The sequence below is a fragment of the Littorina saxatilis genome, linkage group LG7 (genome assembly GCF_037325665.1).
Source record: "Littorina saxatilis isolate snail1 linkage group LG7, US_GU_Lsax_2.0, whole genome shotgun sequence".
Classification (NCBI taxonomy): domain Eukaryota; kingdom Metazoa; phylum Mollusca; class Gastropoda; order Littorinimorpha; family Littorinidae; genus Littorina; species Littorina saxatilis.
Window position 1 is genome coordinate 30,698,855 of NC_090251.1, and position 19,179 is coordinate 30,718,033.

At 42.9% G+C, this 19,179-nt stretch overlaps 2 protein-coding genes across 2 annotated transcripts in view; one reads left to right on the forward strand and one right to left on the reverse strand.

Annotated features, from left to right (window-relative positions):
• Positions 1-6,313, forward strand: part of LOC138971152 (dentin sialophosphoprotein-like) — a gene marked incomplete at its 5' end in the record, with an annotated part of 10,908 nt that extends 4,595 nt beyond the window's left edge. Inside the window, 3 exon segments of the mRNA XM_070343786.1 lie at positions 108-345; positions 1,219-2,406; positions 3,618-6,313. Of these exon segments, the coding sequence (XP_070199887.1) occupies positions 108-345; positions 1,219-2,406; positions 3,618-5,737 (3,546 nt within the window).
• A 306-nt stretch (positions 6,314-6,619) lies between these two features.
• LOC138971154 (ALX homeobox protein 1-like) lies at positions 6,620-17,878 on the reverse strand. Its single transcript, XM_070343787.1, has 5 exons — positions 16,717-17,878; positions 10,278-10,547; positions 9,723-9,880; positions 8,620-8,751; positions 6,620-7,654 (listed from the first exon to the last, which is right to left on the reverse strand). Exons 1-5 carry the CDS (start codon positions 17,306-17,308, stop codon positions 7,313-7,315), a joined length of 1,494 nt encoding a protein of 497 aa, XP_070199888.1. The 5' UTR covers positions 17,309-17,878; the 3' UTR covers positions 6,620-7,312.
• Between the last annotated feature and the right edge of the window lie 1,301 nt (positions 17,879-19,179).

Consider the following 19,179-nt stretch of genomic DNA (forward strand, 5'->3'; position numbering starts at 1 on the left):
TTAGAAGAGGTATAAGTGATCGTACTCAGATCGTACCCGCCCCTCCCCTCCCCTTGTTGTTGTTGGTTGGGGTTGAGGTTGTTATAACTTGACCTTAACCTTGGCAGTGCAAAGAGCCCGGCTACGGCGACGTTGACATGGATGTCATGCATGAACGCTTCGTGGAGACTCACCGCCACTGCGTCCCGTCCATGGAGCCAGGATCGGCTTTCCAAGCGAGGCCCGTGCCCAAGTCCTGCGCCTCGCCAGAAGGAGTCAACCACACGGACCACCTTCGCTGCTTCTCCCCCGTTGCTTACCTACCCCCCATAGGGAGGTCGAGGTCACCACGCACGTCGGGTGCAGGTAGGCGTATTATTTATGATAATAATAATGATAATTCATAATATTTATATTGCGCATGTATCCAGGGTTTAACCCTGCTCAAAGCGCTGTACAATCAAAATACTACGACAACATAACATTATTTAACGTGCAATCACACACATGTCAATCAATAACACATTGCTCTATATAACATTATGGCATGATGGCAAAAATGTTAACGAAAACGCGATTACGCGGAATTATACTTTTCGGACAAATTAATTTCACGATTACTTTGGATTTTGGTTTAAGAAATACAAAATCTCACTCTTAATCAACAGAAAGAAGCTGGGCTGCTGATTGATATTTAATTTTGTCCGGGTGGAAGGATTCTGTTTGCTATGTAAAAGCCTGGGCGGATCTGTGCATATGTAAACGATCATCCACAGAAGAAGGTGGTATCTTTATTCTTCTTGCGTCAATTCGACAAAAACGGCAGAACACAGAAAACAAGACCACCATCATTCCCCTGCAAGAACAACAGAACACAAGACAAGATCATGATCATTCTCCTACAAGGAGAGATGGTAGAAAACAACACACGATCATGATCATTCCCTTCCCAAAACAGCAGAAAACATAAAACAAGACCATGGTCATTACCTCACAAAAACCACAGAAAATAAGACAAAAACATGATCATTCCACTAACATTACACCAAAGAATAATAAATGAGCATAGTCATTCCACCGCACGACCATTATCATGGAAAGGAGCCCTGGAGGCTATATTTTAGCTTTTGTAATAATAAAACAACGGGAAAAAAGGCAAAAGGCATAAGACAAAACTCTGATCCTTGCACTACGCGAACAGTATAAAGTAAAAATTGGTCTGTTTACTGTATTTTTCAGGAGACGTACATGTGCACGAAACCAAGGCAATGAGACTGCGCAGGACAGAGAATATAAGGAAGATCAAAGCAATGCAACCCAGGCCTTTCCCCACAAGAGGTCGCTCTCATTCGCCGGCTAGGAACGAATGCAAATGTGGTACGCAAGAAGATGACATTGAAGCAAAGAAAGAAATACCCATTGACGCAATAAAAGAAAAACCCATTGAGGCAAAGGAAGAACCCCCAAAAGAAAGTCTACATGAAAACAAAGAGGAAACCCTAAGCAGAAAAGAAAGCAACGTAGATACTGGAGAAGTAATCAGAAAACAAAGCCAAGGAGAAGACAGAAAAACAAGCCAAGAAAACAGAAAAACAAGCCAAGGAGAAGGCAGAAAAACAAGCCAAATCCAAGGTGAAGACAGAAAAACAAGCCTAGGACAAGGCAGAAAAACAAGCCAAAGCCAAGGTGAAGACAGAAAAACAAGCATAGGACAAGACAGGAAAACAAGCCAAAGCCAAGGTGAACACAGGAAAACAAGCCAAAGCCAAGGTGAACTCAGAAAAACGAGCCAAAGCCAAGGAGAAAGCAGTAAACAAAGCCAAAGCCAAGGAGAAAGCAGTAAACAAAGCCAAAGCCAAGGAGAAAGCAGTAAACAAAGCCAAAGCCAAGGAGAAGACACAAAATCAAGCCAAGAAGACAGAAATCAAAGCAAAGGAGAAGAAAGAAAAACAAGCCTAGGAGAAGGCAGAAAAACAAGCCTAGGAGAAGGCAGAAAAACAAGCCTAGGAGAAAGCAGAAAAACAAGCCTAGGAGAAGGCAGAAAAACAAGCCTAGGAGAAGTCAGAAAAACAAGCCTAGGAGAAGGCAGAAAACAAAGCCAAGATGAAGGAAGAAAAACAAGCCAAGGTGAAGGCAGTAAACAAAGCCAAGGAGAAGACAGTAAACAAAGCCAAGAAGAAGACAAAAATCAAAGCATACGAGAAGAAAGAAAAAACAGCCAAGGAGAAGGCAGAAAACAAAGCCTAGGAGAAAACAGAAAACCAAGCCAAGAAGAAGGCAGAAAACAAAGCCTAGGAGAAAACAGAAAAACAAGCCAAGAAGAAGGCAGACAACCAAGCCAAGGAGGGAGCCAAGGAGAAGACCAAGGAGAAAACAAAGGGGAAAACAAAGAGGAAGACAACGGAGAAAGCAAAGAAGGAGATAAAGGTGCATGTTTATTTATGTCTTGTTTTTCTCTCTCTTGTTTGTTTACTCATGAGTGTTTATGTCTGTGTCTGTGTCTTTCTTTTGTTAAAGGCATATGTACTCGATGACTATACACGCTAATTGCTTTACCAACAGCTGGAGACATGCTAAATTAAGTTCCCTGCAAAATATTGTGGTCTAGGACCCCTTCAATGTTGAGATATGTTAATTTTCATTTTGATCTGGATCGTCCTATTTATAGATTTGGCAACACATGTAACGTTGATGCAAGGGAGCTAACACCGCGGCTTTGTTGACATCCTCACTTTTTCAGAGGCTAGAACAAGCTGTAATGCATGTATTATGGTCCGCGCATGGTGACATATCGTCATTATATGGTCTTATGGTGCGTTTGACATCGATTATGGGCAAACTACACTTTGTAAACACGGGAGCGCGTACATATGCCTTTAAGTTTTCTTTAATACTTTGAAGCATGTTTGTCTGAAACATTTTTGTGTGTCTGTGTAACACAGGAGCTTTTTTGTCGAACACAGGAAGGAGCTTTGTAACGTCTAACATAGGAGCTTTTTACCTTGTGTCTTGTACAGAAGCTTTACTTCGTCGGGTTTTCGTCTGTCTAGCACATGAGCTTTATTCATCTGTTTAACACAGGGGCTTGTTTCCGTCTGTCGAACATAGGAGCTTTATTCGTCCGTTTAACACAGGGGCTTGTTTCCGTCTGTCTAACACAGGAGCTTTATTCGTCTGTTTAACACAGGAGCTTGTTTCTGTCTGTCGAACATAGGAGCTTTATTCGTCCGTTTAACACAGGGGCTTGTTTCCGTCTGTCTAACACAGGAGCTTTATTCGTCTGTTTAACACAGGGGCTTGTTTTTGTCTGTCTAACACAGGAGCTTTATTCGTCCGTTTAACACAGGGGCTTGTTTCCGTCTGTCGAACACAGGAGCTTTATTCGTCCGTTTAACACAGGGGCTTGTTTCCGTCTGTCTAACACAGGAGCTTTATTCGTCTGTTTAACACTGGGGCTTGTTTCCGTCTGTCTAACACAGGAGCTTTATTCGTCTGTTTAACACAGGGGCTTGTTTTCGCCTGTCTAACACAGGAGCTTTATTCGTCTGTTTAACACAGGGGCTTGTTTTCGTCTGTCTAACACAGGAGCTTTATTCGTCTGTTTAACACAGGGGCTTGTTTTCGTCTGTCTAACACAGGAGGTAACGCCAACGTCAACCAAAGCGCAGCTCTGAAAGCCACTCGGTCCATGCTGGAAATCTTAGCCCAGAACCCTTATTCCATGTCCGTTCTACAGGATAAACTGATTCCACTAGGACCTCTACCCTCCGCCACACGCGGTGAGGGACGCTGCAAGGAGGAGAAGACGCCTCGGAAGCAAGCATGTAGTGAAAAGGATCCCAAACGACAGACTGAAAACACCATGAAGCCGCAGTCAGACGAGATCAAGACGCCAGGACGTGACGAAAAGCTTCAAAACAACACTACGGATAAACTTAAAAAGGAAATAGATTCGAGGCCACCTGGGCAAAAGAAGGAAGTACGTTTAAAAGAACAGCTTGGTGGAAAAGACGTGAAACTGCAGACCAAGGGAAAATATCGGAAATCGACGGAGAAAATGGAAGAGAGAATGAAAGCCGTGGCATCGATTTTTTACCCAGCGGGGGTATCTAGTCCTAAATCTCCAATGTCACATAAGCTCTCTGCTCAAGCTGGACTCGTAGCAAAGAAGAGTAAAACGGAACCTTCAGAGAGTTTCTCGGGACGCAGAGAAGGAAGTAACGACAAGGAGTCGCAGAGCACCGCGCCCCGTGCGGAAGACGAACATGTCGTAGTCATCAGTACAAAAGGGTCCAAGACCGTTGATTCCAGCCCCGTGGGTAATGCACAGGTGGATTCAAATGCTTCTCCAGAGCAAACAACTGGCCAGAAACCTTCACAAGAAAATTTCTTCGCACTGGCTTTGTCGTCAGAATACTCGCCAAAAGCAGCCCTGTCCCCCAAAAGTGCTCCGTCACAGAGCAACTCTAGATCAGCCTCAGCCACCAAAGACACCCCAGGGGGGGAAGCTTTAGCTCAGCAAGTAGTGTCACGGGAGGAAGACCTACTTGGTGTGGGCGATATCCCAAGGGAACCCTCGCCTGAAAAGAAACCAACTGATGCAGCTCCTTTCAAGGAAGGCAGTGCCAGAGAGACTTGTGCAGAGCGAAAGACGCCAAAGTTGGCTTCAGATCAAGACCAATATGCCCCGTGTCGAGAAGGTACATCTGAAATGGCTGTGTCACCAAAAGATTCATCCGGACATTCTTCTCATGGAGATTATACGTCAGATGCATGTTCTTCTAAGAAGAAGAGTGATGAAAGTTCTGCTAAACTTTCGTCCGAGAAAGACGCGACAAAACAGTTCTCGTCTCAGAAGGACCCATCAAAGATGACTTCGTCTAATACGAGTGCGAATAACTCCGCAAGATCCCCAAACAGAGATTCGCGAACGGTGGATTCGCCTGAAAAAGACACGAGTGGAAATCATTCCGTGAGATCTGACGGAGATTCCCAAAGCGAGGCTTCCATGGGAATGGTGTCATCTCTAAACGAACCGGATTTGGTGCAGAAAGAACCCCCAAGGAGTGGCTCGTCTTTTGACAGTTCCTCAAGATCGGCTCCGTCCAAGGAATACTCCGAAGATTTTACTTCGTCTCAAAATGACACCTGTAGAACGTCTGCGCCTGACGCAGATTCTCAAGAGCCTCTTTCGTCCCACGAAGGACCCCCAAGGCTTTCTTTGCCTGCGAAAGATGCTTCAAGACAAAGATCACCTGAAGGGCATTCTTCCAGACTCGCTTCACGTAAAAACAACTCTTTTGGCAATTCTTCATCACCTCAGAAAAAGTTGCCAGGGTCACCTTCGAACGATAAAGCGTCATCAAAATCGGCGTCCTCGCGTAAAAAGCGTCCAAGGTCTTCTACAGAAGAGATTATGTCGCCTATACCGCCGCCCTCCCTGGCCCCAGAACACAGACGGAACTCCTTCAGATCTCAAAGAAGAGCGTCCAGAAAAGAACCAGTTCCCCAAAAAGGGACGGAAGCCGGGAAGGACCATCACAAATCCACGGCTTCAGAAGGAGATGATGCAAAGGTTTCTGCCGATAAGAACACAGAGGAGGTGATCAAGGAGCACAGCTGCACACAGGAGGGCAACACCTCAGATGACGCTGAAGAGTTGCCAACTTCGTCCGTACACGACCCACCCTGCCTCGAGCAAGAGTTGTCTTCCTCCTCCGAGGAATCATGGAGGGAAGGGATGTACAGAGAGCCATAGGTTATCTCCCTTTACAACCAAACCAACACCACAAACACCACCATTCACACTTTTTTCACCTGTCCTCTGTAAAAGAAAGCAAGTTTACTGCTCCCCCCCCCCACCCCCCTCCTCTTTCATTCGACTTGTATATATTCTCTACAACCATTCCTTTTTTTCTTAGCTTTTTTTTTTAGCTTTTCTTTGATCTTCTCAAAGGAAACGAATTTAAGACGTTTATTTTTTGTGGTTGTTTTTGTACAGAGTGATATTTTGTTTCCTGTCATCAGTTTTAAGTGATCAGGGGAGCTTGCCTGCTACTAACTTGAATACGTAGAAGATATAGCATTTACTTTTCTTTTACAAAAAGGTTAAAATGTACATTTTATAAAATCTTTGATGAAGACATATTTAGTACCCTAATTTATATATAAGTACAATTTAGATGGAATATAAGCTTTAAACTATATACTTTTAATACGCGACATGACATAGGGCCTACTAGGTTAAATCGTGCCTGAAAACTGAATTCAATTCTATAATATGCGGAAAATGTTGAAGCTAAGTTCTGTTGATTAAAAGCAATAAGCAATACCATGTTCCGTCTTATTGCAGAGTCCATTGCTGAAGCAATTGACAGTTGTCTCTGTGTGTGTGTGTGTGTGTGTGTCAGTGTGTGTGTGTGCGTGTGTGTTTGTACTCTTGAAAGGTTGTTTGCGCGCAAATCGAAAATGTCCTCTCTAATTCCTGAGGAATACACCATCCTCTGATTTGATCCACTAGCACTCACACGCAAACACACACACACACACACACACACACACACACACACACACACAAGTTGCTGCACACGCGACCACATACAACAATGCACCAACAATCACAAAAGACAACTTTGTTTGGAATAAGTTAGTTTATTTACACTTGAGACAGTTTTCTCCCTCTGCTTTGAAGAACAGAAGTGTACATTCTTAACTATGAAATATAACTTTCGCTCTCACTCATATTGTAAGAAGAAAAAGACATGACAGAAAACAACTTTTGGAGCCTCAGTAACCCAGACCAGAGATACTATTTGCATCGTTACGGTATCTCTTCCCAGATATGAAAGAGAAAGTGGGAGGTCTGGGAATAACTTGAATCGGCCCACGACTCACTCGTATTCTATACATGCTCCAAAAACACGGCTCTTTATACATCTTATACACGCTCAACAGTTTGCAATGTTCATTGCTAAATGTAACATTACACACACATACAAATCAATTCTTTCAAGGCAGAGTACGATCAACACTCTTTCTATAGCATTGTGTTGATATGGACAACTTTTACATTATATGAAACAGGTATGCGAATTACTTTCAGAACTTCTCTTCAACTAATCACAGAACGATGCTGACTTTTTGCAGTCATAATAGACTACTAATTGGGTTTTCCTATGTACAGCTTACAGCACACAAAACTGCAATTTTATACAATATTTTCAAACGATGTAGTCACTAGTATTGTGCACAGGCCATAACACAGACACATACGACGAAGTCCATAAAAACACGACTCTGACGGTCTAAAACTCGCCAAACAAAACGGGACACTTCACTTGTACATAAACTGCATTTCCACGGCTGCCTCGTGCTCCCTCGCCTTCATCCTCAATGACGAAATGCTGTCTGATCGCCTCCCGTCCCCCCTGAGTCCCTGGCCCCCGGACTCCCCCCGGGGGGCTACACCCCCGCCTTCTCGGGGGTTAATGCCCCCATCGCCTCGACCCCCCGGACTGCAGACGAGCTGCGGGTAGTAGAAGAAGGGGGGCATCCCCATGTAGGGGGTGTACAGGGAGTAAGGGAGGGACATGGAGGATAGAGGTCCGCGGATGGGGGAGGTGGGGGTTAGGGAGGGTGGGGAGTCGCTGTCTGCTTTCCTCTTCAGCACGCATTTCTGTGGGAAAGACAAAGAGGATTAATATAATAATAATAATAATTCTCTTTATTTATATAGCGCCTTATCCGAAGTTCAAAGCGCTTTTATGCCGTGTGAGATGGAATTTTTTACACAATATATCACGCATTCACATCGACCAGCAAACCTCAAGCCTGTTAGGCGAATGTTCACCTTTCGCGGCCTTTATTCCAAGTCACACGGGTATTTGATGGACATTTTTATCTATGCCTATACAATTTTGCCAGGAAAGACCCTTTTGTCAATCGTGGGATCTTTAACGTGCACACCCCAATATAGTGTACACGAAGGGACCTCGGTTTTTCGTCTCATCCGAAAGACTAGCACTTGAACCCACCATCTAGGTTAGGAAAGGGGGGAGAAAATAGCGGCCCGACCCAGGGTCGAACACGCAACCTCTCGATTCCGAGCGCAAGTGCGTTACCACTCGGCCACCCAGTCCGTACATGTGTCTGGTTGGTTCAAAATAAACCAAACCAAAACAAGAAAGGTTAAGTTTTGGGAACGTTTGATTATAAACAAAACGAAATATTGCAAAGAACTTTATTTCTGAATTGTCGCTTCCAAAACGAACGAAGAAAATGTATTTTCTTTGATTGGGCCTATTATTTTTTTTCGTATTGTTTAACAAATTAACATTTTGTTTCATAAATCTGGTATACTACCCCATCCTCTCTCTCACACACACACTCACTCACACAAACACACATACGCACACACACACACACACACACACACACACACACACACACACACACACACACATATATACCCCCCTCCCCCCCCCCCAAAAAAAAAGACCAAAGAAAGACAATTTTTCAAAAACGTTTTTTTTCATTCAGTGATCTAAATCTCTGGCCGACCAACCGACCGACCGAGCAAATCGAGTGTTCTGTGATCAAGCGCATTTGACCACAATTCAAAGAATAACAACAGATGCACACCTGATCAGCACTAATCTTCTGCGTTAACCTGGGCGCTGGGACATAGTCGACCTCCTGAAGGTCTTGCAGACCCCCGAAGTTACCCAGGCGTTCGTACTTCCTCCACTTAGCACGGCGGTTCTGGAACCATATCTAAAAGGCAAGAAAAGGCAAAATAGAATTTAACGCAGAGCAATTAATTCTACTCCGTCTTTGAAGAAGGCTTTGACAAATAGAATTCTATTGAAACAAATATACGTCGTTCTCTTTGAAAAAGTGTTGTTGCACAGGATCATCTGCTAGCAGAACTGCACTCCTCAATTTTTGAATGATGGCTGCTAAGCTTATACTGTCTCGAATGCATTGCACGATTAGTAATGAAAGCATCGATCTGGAATTAAAGCACAGTAACTGCTGAGACCATCCGTCCGAAAGTACGACACGGTAACAGTTCAGAACTGGTTAGCATCGTGGCTCTAGAAGCTGCTTTACAGACAATAAGTAACATTATACTGGTCATTTTAAAATCAATGTATTTTCTTAAGCTGCCCCCTCCTCCACCACCACTACCACCAAAATACAACCCCAGCCACCTGCCTCACTTTCACTTAACATATCCCGAGGACTGACTTTTTGTAGTTAGAAAACGCAGAGTTAATAAAGATTCTTCCAATTGACTTCAATATAACACGAAATGCATACCTACCTATGCACACTCAAAAACGATCTGTTTCCATAATATACAAGCAATTACATCAATTGCTATCAGGCAAGCGTATGGACCGTTAATAAGAACTTGTAACACGCACAAACTAGTCGAAATCACTAATTCACATGGCAGACTAAAACCAACTTTCCACCAACTACCAAACAACTTTTTTTTTAGAACCAAGTCGGTTGAAAATCGCTGCCCATGTGAACAGCACTAACAATCAGACTAGTTTTAAGCAACGACTCTCAGCCAACTTGCACATTCGGTATTGACCGGTCGTGCACGATGTTTTCCGGCTATAGCTAACTAGGTCCTGAGCGACTTAACTTCAAACCAAATAAAGTTGATTGAAAGTTGGTTCAAAGTCTGCCATGTGAACAGCACTTAACGAAATGTGTAATATCAGACGCACCTGGACTCGTTCCTCAGAAAGGCCCGTTTTGTGAGAGAGTTTGTCGCGGGTGTTGATGTCAGGGTAGTGTGTGATGATGAAGACCTCTTCCAGACACTTCAGCTGCTCTGCACTGAACGTTGTACGGAACCGCCGTTTCTTAGGAGCAGGATCGTTGGCTGCAACAGAAACTTCAGGATCACAAAACTTGACAGTTTTGGCGGCATCAGTAGCTTGGCACGATCAAAAATGTAACATTATTTGGCTGACACAATAAACTAAAATTTCAGAAACTTTACTATTCTTTTTTTTACAAATATGCACATTTCAGAATCAGAAACTTGATATTTTTTGCTCAGATACAAACTCAGCAGTTTCAGCTAAAAAGGATAGTGCAAAGTTGGAAATGGAGCGTTTTTATTGATGAAAGAAAGAAAGAAAGAAAGCCTGGAAGGAAGAAGAAACAAGGAAGCTGCAACAGAAAGGCAGTTTAATAACGGACTAACGGACAGATTGCCAGACAAACAGAAAAGAAGAAGAACAGGGCGACCGCAATATGAGAAATCCACCAATTACCAGATCTCAAAGACTGGTCAGGAGTCTCAGCAGCCACCCCTTCTCTGTCTTCCTCGTCCACTCCGCCACTAGAACCATTAGTGATCAGTTGACCACTGCTCACATCACAGGCGAATTCTCCTCCGGATGAAAGAGGAGGGGAAGGGTAAGTTGTGGAGTCATCACAGGAGAACGGGTGAGATGATTTCTCAGAGCTGTAGTGTGGATCATCTTCAGGGAATGGCTTCTGCTGAGATGACGACACGGGTGTTGTCACGTTTCGTGTTTTATCTGAAATTTCAAGAAAGGTCAAACTGTAACTTACCCAAAAGTAACTTTTCAATAGAATCACACATGTCTCACAAACAGTGAATGATGAACATTTCGGCTAGGTGTTGCAGGTGAAATAAGCTGAATATGCACCGGCAACAAATTTAATATCATATTCAAAACATCCCCCTCCCCGACTCCGACCACCCCCCCCCCCCCCCCATCCTCCCCCGCTAGGGCCTGCTATTATTCACGTGGTTCAACCGGGCCTTTCTGGTCACCTTGGTCACCGAAATGCTGTGTGTGTGTGTGTGTGTGTGTGTGTGTGTGTGTGTGTGTGTGTGTGTGTGTGCAAGAGAGATAGCGAGAGGGACACACACACACACACACACAAACACACACACATACACACTCACACACACGCAAGCACACACACACACACACACACACACGCACACACACACACACACACACACACACACACAGAGTCCACCAATCTGTCTGTCCATCTGTGTCTTTCAATTCAGCGCACCAGTACCGCAGATGCGTCAGTGTACTTTCAGTCCTGTATGAGTTACCCACAATCGATAATTCTGCACAAAAATGCAACTCCAGAACCTTTCAGTGACCCCCGCATTCGGTTCGAGGCCTTGAAATGGCGGAAGACAGACTTATGTGTTTAGACAGAGATTACCTGAGATCAGAAAAAATCCGTCCTCAAGTGGTTAAGCCTAGTCTAAGTAGCGTTCACAGACAAGAGGGAACGATGATAAAGATACTTGCCTTCCGGTGTAAACCATCGTGTAAATCACCATAGAGTTGTCAATGCATTTACATAGGACAAAAGCCATTTCAAGGCCTCGAATGTCCCATGTAAAAGCCTTGACAGATCTACGGTGGTTTACATGATGGCTTACACTGGAAAGCAAGTACCTTTAAAAGGGGCGCAGTCGTCAGAAAAGGGAGAAGGAAGATAAGTCTAATGCCGGTGTGTCAACTCAAAGTCTTCGGGGTCTTCCGAGAAGTTCAAACTTGAAACTGGTCAACAGGATAGGACTTAGCCCTGGCCCTGACTGCTTTGAAGAGGGTTCAGAAAGACAAAGTAATACGGCAGGATGTACGAAGGACTGTTTTGATGCTCGATGTGTGAGGCTTGCGACGAAGATTACAAGTTAAATATACGTGTAAAATAACATTGGCCGTTGTACTATTTTCTAGTGCTACAACTCATCAAGAAAGAAGAAATACTTACATGGACATTTAGTTTTCGTGCAGGAGAAGAAGAAGACTAAAGGACAAAAAATCCCCCCCCAACCCCCCAACCCCCAAAACCCTCTGCCCTCACCTATCCCTTTCCCAAAAATCGTTACAAAAACACGTGACTCGATCAGCTCATCAAATCGTAGCATTCCAAATGTTATGTATAAGTACAAGAATTTGGCCACACCTATATGTAAACTCAACAATACTTTACGACTCTAACACCAAGTTGACCAATGAAGCATACAGACTGACCAGTTGACCAGTGACTGGCGAGGTAATCTACACACGGAAATCCCAATCCCCTTTCACCTTCGCCTGCAACAATGAGCGGGGCTGTTATCACTAGATGGCGTACATCAAAAGAGGATCAGACCCCAGTTTATCTGCTGCTGTAGGCGCTAACTGCTGGTTAAATCAATCGCTGGCAGATAACACCGCCAATCGTTGCCACGGTTGCCACGTGTCCATGAAGTCCAACTAAAAACGTCAGTATAAAACACAGGGTTGGGCATTAATTTGTCGTATTTTCAAACTGCTGGAGCAAAATTTGCGACAAACTTGCAACAGCGAATAATTTTAAGACAAATTGTAACAGCGAATTTGAGACACACTTGCAACAGCAAATTTTAAGGCAAACAGGGGTTTGCAAGTTGCATAATTATGTGCAGTTACTCAACGCGGGTGAGATAAGGTCGACGAAAAGGACTTTTTCGCAAAAGTCCGCTGTCGCAGTTTGTCGCAACACTGATTCTCATTTTCAGTTTGCCTTAAAATTTGCTGTTGCAAGTTTGTCTCAAATTCGCTGTTGCAAGTTTGTCTCAAATTCGCTGTTGCAAGTTTGTCTCAAATTTGCTGTTGCACGTTTGTCTTGATGTTTTCCTAAATCGGACTAAGTGGGCACAATTATTTTTGCTTCAACATGTCTCAATTTTTTTCTGTCGCTCTTTTATTTTGTCTCGAAAGATAATCAAATAAATCTGATTTGGGCAATTATAATTTTCCACTTGTACTGCTTCCTTCTCTCCTCCTTTTTTTCCCTCCCTGTTCGCTATATTTTCAATACTAAGCATCAAGTATCACTTTCACCAACAAACCCAGCGTTGCACGTTCCTCGTGAGAGCTACCTAGGCCAGATTTAAGGACCCGACAAAGCCTCAGCAAATCAGAGAGGAAAAGATTTACAGTGTCCCCCAGATTCGGAGAGGTTGAAACTTTAAAGCCCCCTCTCGACAGCCCTGTACCGGACGTCGGTTTTTTGGTCGGGGTGGGAAACGGGTAATAGAGCGGAAGGGTGATTTAGTTATGTCTCTGATTTAGGGCTCTAATATTTGTGATAACAGGACCCTGAGCTTGAGTTGTCCAGGGAAGGGAGCTGGAGTGGACGTCAGAGAGAGAGAGAGAGAGAGAGAGAGAGAGAGAGAGAGAGAGAGAGAGAGAGAGAGAGAGAGAGAGAGAAGGAGAGAGAGAGAGAGAAAGAGAGAGAGAGAGAGAGAAAGAGAGAGAGAGAGAGAGAGAGAGAGAGAGAGAGAGAGAGAGAGAGAGAGAGAGAGAGAGAGAGAGCAAAGAGGGTAGAAGCTGAGATTTCTCAGCTTCTGCCCTCTTTGGAGAGAGTGAGAGAGAGAGAAAGAGAAAAAGAGAAAGGGAGAGAGAGAGAGACAGAGAGAGGGGAACAGAGAGACGAACAGAGAGAGAGAGGGGAACAGATACAGGAATTGAGAGAGAGAGAGAGAGAGAGAGAGAGAGAGAGAGAGAGAGAGAGACAGAGAGAGAGAGAGACAGAGAGAGAGAGGGAGACCCCGAGGGAGAGGGAGAGAGAGTGAGAGAGAGAGAAAGAGAGAGAGGGTGAAAGAAAGAGAGAGAGAGTGAAAGAAAGAGAGAGAGAGAGAGAGAGAGAGAGAGAGAGAGAGAGAGAGAGAGAGAGTGCAATCCTTAATTCTCAGTAAATGTGATGTATTTTATGTCTGTGATCGCCTGACACTGCATGGCAATTTTCCTTGTTTTTATAAAGACAGTAACATTTTGAGTCTTGAGCCTTGAGTCGTCTCTCTCTCTCTCTCTCTCTCTCTCTCTCTCTCTCTCTCTCTCTCTCTCTCTCTCTCTCTCTCTCTCTCTCTTTCTCTCTCTCGCTCTCTCTCTCTCTCTCTCTCTCTCTCTCTCTCTCTCTCTCTCTCTCTCTCTCTTCCCATTGATGGGACTCGCGCTATAGAAAAGTTATTTATTATTATTATTATTATTATTATTCACTCTCTTTCCATATCATACTCTCCCTTCTTCTTCAACACATTTTTGTCATTGTTTTTCTTTCGTTGATTTTCACTGTGTTTTTTATTGTTTGTTTTAATTTTTTTCCCTTACATTTGTGTCGTTCTTCTGTTTATTCTCTCTATTTCTTTTTTTGTACACTTGTTTGTTCAGTTGAATGCAAACTATACTTGTTTTTGTTATTTCAATAATAGTTATGATTAAAAAACAAGAATTTCGGCCAATGCAAGAACATGATTATATAATGACAAAATTAAATTGATTTTCTTCAATGTATTTTGTTTAATAAGTATTGGAATAAAAGTAAATGCATCTGGACGTAATATAAACTGATACCGTAAAGACATGATTTACTGACAATGCCATTTCTGCTTTTCTTATTCGATTCTGGAAAGCAGTATTATCAACAAGCAACAAGTTGAGAAAAACGTAACAAACTAAATGAATAAACTAATAAATAAATGATCAGATAGATAATGACTACTTAAATAAATAAATAAACGCATACATTCATAAATACATACATAATTAAATAAAAGATAAAAAAAATAACATAAATAAATAAATACATAAATAAATACATACATAAATAAATATATAAATAAATAAATGAATAAATAAATAAATGGCTTGCTGAATAAATATTTTGAAACAGTATAATACGAAATGATAATATCAACAACTACGTATAGTGTGTACTATAATGGATATTCAAGTAAATGATTACTTCAAGACCATTACCGATACTAATCAGTGAATTCACAGCAAGAAAAGGAAATAAGATTAATACAGATATTTTATGCTGATTGAACATGATGATAATAACGGGCACATTAATGAATAAGAACTTTAAAAAATATTGTATGTAATGCTTTCTTTCTTTCTTTATTTGGTGTTTAACGTCGTTTTCAACCACGAAGGTTATATCGCGACGGGTATGTAATGCATTTATTTAGTGTGATAAGCAAGTGTAGTGCGAGACATTCCTTCAATTCTGTATCTTCTGTTGCTTGTCTTCCATTTCCTTTCTTTTTTCCATTGTTAGTTGCTTGTGAGTTTGTTTGGTTGTTTGTTCTTTTGTCTGTCTATTTTAGAACAATTCTTCTTCTTCTTCTTCTTCTTCTTCTTCTTCTTCTTCTTCTTCTTCTTCTTCTTCTTCTTCTTCTTCTTCTGCGTTCGTGGGCTGAAACTCCCACGTACACTCGTGTTTTTTGCACGAGTGGAATTTTACGTGTATGACCGTTTTTTACCCCGCCATTTAGGCAGCCATACGCCGTTTTCGGAGGAAGCATGCTGGGTATTTTCGTGTTTCTATAACCCACCGAACTCTGACTTGGATTACAGGATCTTTTTCGTGCGCTTGCGTGTACACACGGGGGTGTTCGGACACCGAGGAGAGTCTGCACACAAAGTTGACTCTGAGAAATAAATCTCTCGCCGAACGTGGGGACGAACTCACGCTGACAGCGGCCAACTAAATACAAATCCAGCGCGCTACCGACTGAGCTACATCCCCGCCCGAACAATTCAATAACACACTACACATCTTTGCAAACTAAGAATGCAGAAAGCACATAATCGCTATTGTTGCATCAGTTACAGATGAAGATGACACAAGCAAAATAATATAAGATATTAAATTAGAATTTTTAGCTGTTTAAAATTACTTGTGATTATTTCTTCATCTTTATTTCTTTGTGTCGTTGTGTGTAAGCTTTAGCTAGGCCCTCACCGGGGGGGGGGGGGGGGGGGGGGCGGGGGGGGGAGGGGGAGGGGGGGTGTTCCGACTTCTTACACACGTTCTATAATGATGCCTCTTTGTTTGGTCCTTTCCGTTTGGCCGAATGTTAGAAAAAGAATGAACATGACAAAAATGTTATCAAGTAATATTATATGATAATAAGAAAATTAAAAGTGTAACTTCAATAAAATTGTGTTTTTTAATCTATATAATATCAAAAAGGATGGTATGTGAAAAAAAAAGGCATGTACAGAAAAATGCATTGCAAAAAGTCGTCGCATGCACGACGCCAAATATTGTTTTATAATTGCAGCCGGATTTAAAAGTCAACACTCGGCGCTCTTTCTTTTTGGTAGCAACTCTTGAAGCGGGTTATTTGTGAATTTTTTGTTTGTTTGCTTAACCGACCACGAAGGGCCATATCAGGGCGGTGCTGCTTTGACATATAACGTGCGCCACACACAAGACAGAAGTCGCAGCACAGGCTTCATGTCTCACCCAGTCACATTATTCTGACACCGGACCAACCAGTCCTAGCACTAACCCCATAATGCCAGACGCCAGGCGGAGCAGCCACTTGATTGCCAATTTTAAAGTCTTAGGTATGACCCGGCCGGGGTTCGAACCCACGACCTCCCGATCACGGGGCGGACGCCTTACCACTAGGCCAACCGTTCCGGTATACAGTTCATTTAAAGCCAGGCTGCTTTCTGTGCTGAGTAACTGACACCTGGCGAAAGATTTCAGCAAAAAAGGGAGATAAAAACAAAAAGTATGTTTCAGGCATTCATTCTGTAATAAAAGTACTGTTCGAAAGAAACACACGATGTCAATCGCCATTATGCTTGTCAGCCTGTCCTTTCTTGTGTCCGGTTTAGTCAAGAAAGATTTGGTTAAAATAAAGTGACATTTCTAGTAGCATACCTGTTTCAGCATCTGAAGAAGTCCCTTCCACGTCGATGCTCACGTCAACGTTGTCCTCTGACGGCGTGATGACGTCGTCATCATGATCGTGATCCTCCTCCACAGGACAAGACAGCTTGCTGTCAGCATCACTCGCAAAATCCAGTCCATCGCGGTCTGAAGATTCCTCTTGATGCGATTCAATTCTCCCTTTCTTCGACGAAGATTCGTCACAGTCGTTAACACTCAGTAGCAGCTCTGCACCAGACGACAGTTTAGGATCAGTTTTACCCTCTTCCGGGTTGGAAGTGTTCTTCTCTCCCTTTATTTCGCTCTCCGGTCGTGGAGGAAGCTCTGCGAAATGAAAGTTGCTGTGCCGCTGTGGTTCTTGTTCTTGCTGTCGGAGGTAGTGTTGGTGCATGAGGAACTGTTTTTGATACTGAAACTGCAGCTGAGATTGGTAGAGCTGCCAGCAAGGATCTGGGTAGGGTGAAGGCGGCGAGGAGACGGAACGATGGCTGAGAATGTTGTCAATGGAATACTTGAAGCTTTTACTGCCTGCTGCGGTGCTGTTTCTGTTGTTTCCGCTTGGTTTGGGGATTGTCAAGTCCATTTTGAACAAAACCTTGTCACTACTTTCTACTTTTTTTTCCAGCTGGCGGTTTAATGCTTGCTTTCCTTAACTTTTTTGGTCTTATTGGATCACAAACTCTGTTCAATAGTGCTTATTTCAAGTCTTTTTTTAACACATGCATGAGAGAAAAAAAATCATGAACGGAAAGTCAGTAATTTTCACGTGTATTTATTTGTCTATCACGATGCAATCAACCACTGTAATTCAGAAGGATGTCTTCTCTTTTCTTTCTTTTTTTTACAACCAGCAGCACTCAGAAACAATTTCACCAAACAGCCGGCTTTTCTAAAATAAAAAAGAAAAGCCGCGTAATCACAACTTTCTCGGTAATGAAAAAGGAATAACAAATTTGTACATAAGACAATTCGAGAGATGTTTCTTAATGAGTTAAAAGTGTCCCACAGCTGATAATCACTGCATGCACATCAGCTCCAACTAATTCCATTTCACACAGAAGATCAGTGTCGCTATTTAGACGAGGATTTGCCTTGAATCTCGCTGCAGAGGATTTGACAAAGACTTAAAAGCGTCGGACGTGTGTACAAACACGCCTGTCTCTTTTCCTCCCGTCCCTAACTCCTCCCACCCCGTCAATCTACCCGCTCCTGTCGCCTGCACCCCGTGAAACGATCGGGTACTAATCTCTCAACAATGTTTACCTCCGATAAAGCCACTGCGCCGTAAAGCACGCGCTGATTAGAAATGCTGCCCTGCCATTGGTCGAGCGTCGCTGTCGGCCCCGCCCCCAAAGACTTCAAAGAAGGGCACGAGGAAAGTTGCGGGACTAATTGTTAATTAATCACAGGAGGCGGTGTAATTATAATGTGAGCTACGGTCCCCACCCCGTAGTTATGAAAGCAAACAGCGGGGGATAAGGGAGGCAACTTCAGTCAACAGTCTGCTGCTGACGTCCAGCGGAAGTGTGGACTGTCTTGGTAAGGGGAGGATTGTGGGTAGTAGTACTGAAACAAGTTAATCCCCTGATTGTAATAATGGCAGGAGGGGGGGGGGGGGGGAGTTTTCTTTTATTTCATTAACGAGGTAAAGCAATATTTGATTGGTCTGTAGGCTACCACAAGCGAATGACAACTACAAGTTTAATCCACTTCTGTCTGTACTCTATATCAGTTCTGGAGACAACAGAACAATAGAACTGGTGAAAATAAGGAGATATCGTGTGATTGTACTTTTCACACTGACGTTTTTCCACTGGTTGACATAATAACTTTTTAATATTGGTATTGCTGGAGTAGATTTATACAGAATTTGAAATATACATGCAGTTTCAAATGTAAAAAACCCACCCTAAGTAACGGTTCAAAGTTAGTGATTTTCCAATACCGGCAAAACTCCTTTCTAAACGCGGAATGTCTTCGTTGCATCATGTAAAAAAATTTTGTTTTAATTCAAACACCTTAAATCTGAAAACACTTCAACCGTTACTGCATGACCATTGGAGTCATTGCATACCAGTGTACTGGTGTTTATGCCAAAATGTACTCCCACTAGCGGACATTTTGCAGATTGGTACCGGTGTTTATGCCAAAACGTACTCCCACTAGCGGACATTTTGCAGATTGGTACCGGTGTTTATGCCAAAATAAGTACTCCCATTAGCGGACATTTTGCAGACTGGTACCAGTGTTTATGCCAAAATAAGTACTCACACTAGCGGACATTTTGCAGACTGGTACCGGTGTTTATGCCACAATAAGTACTCACACTAGCGGACATTTTGCAGACTGGTACCGGTGTTTATGCCAAAATAAATACTCACACTAGCGGACATTTTGCAGACTGGCACCGGTATTTATGCCAAAATAAGTACTCACACTAGCGGACATTTTGCA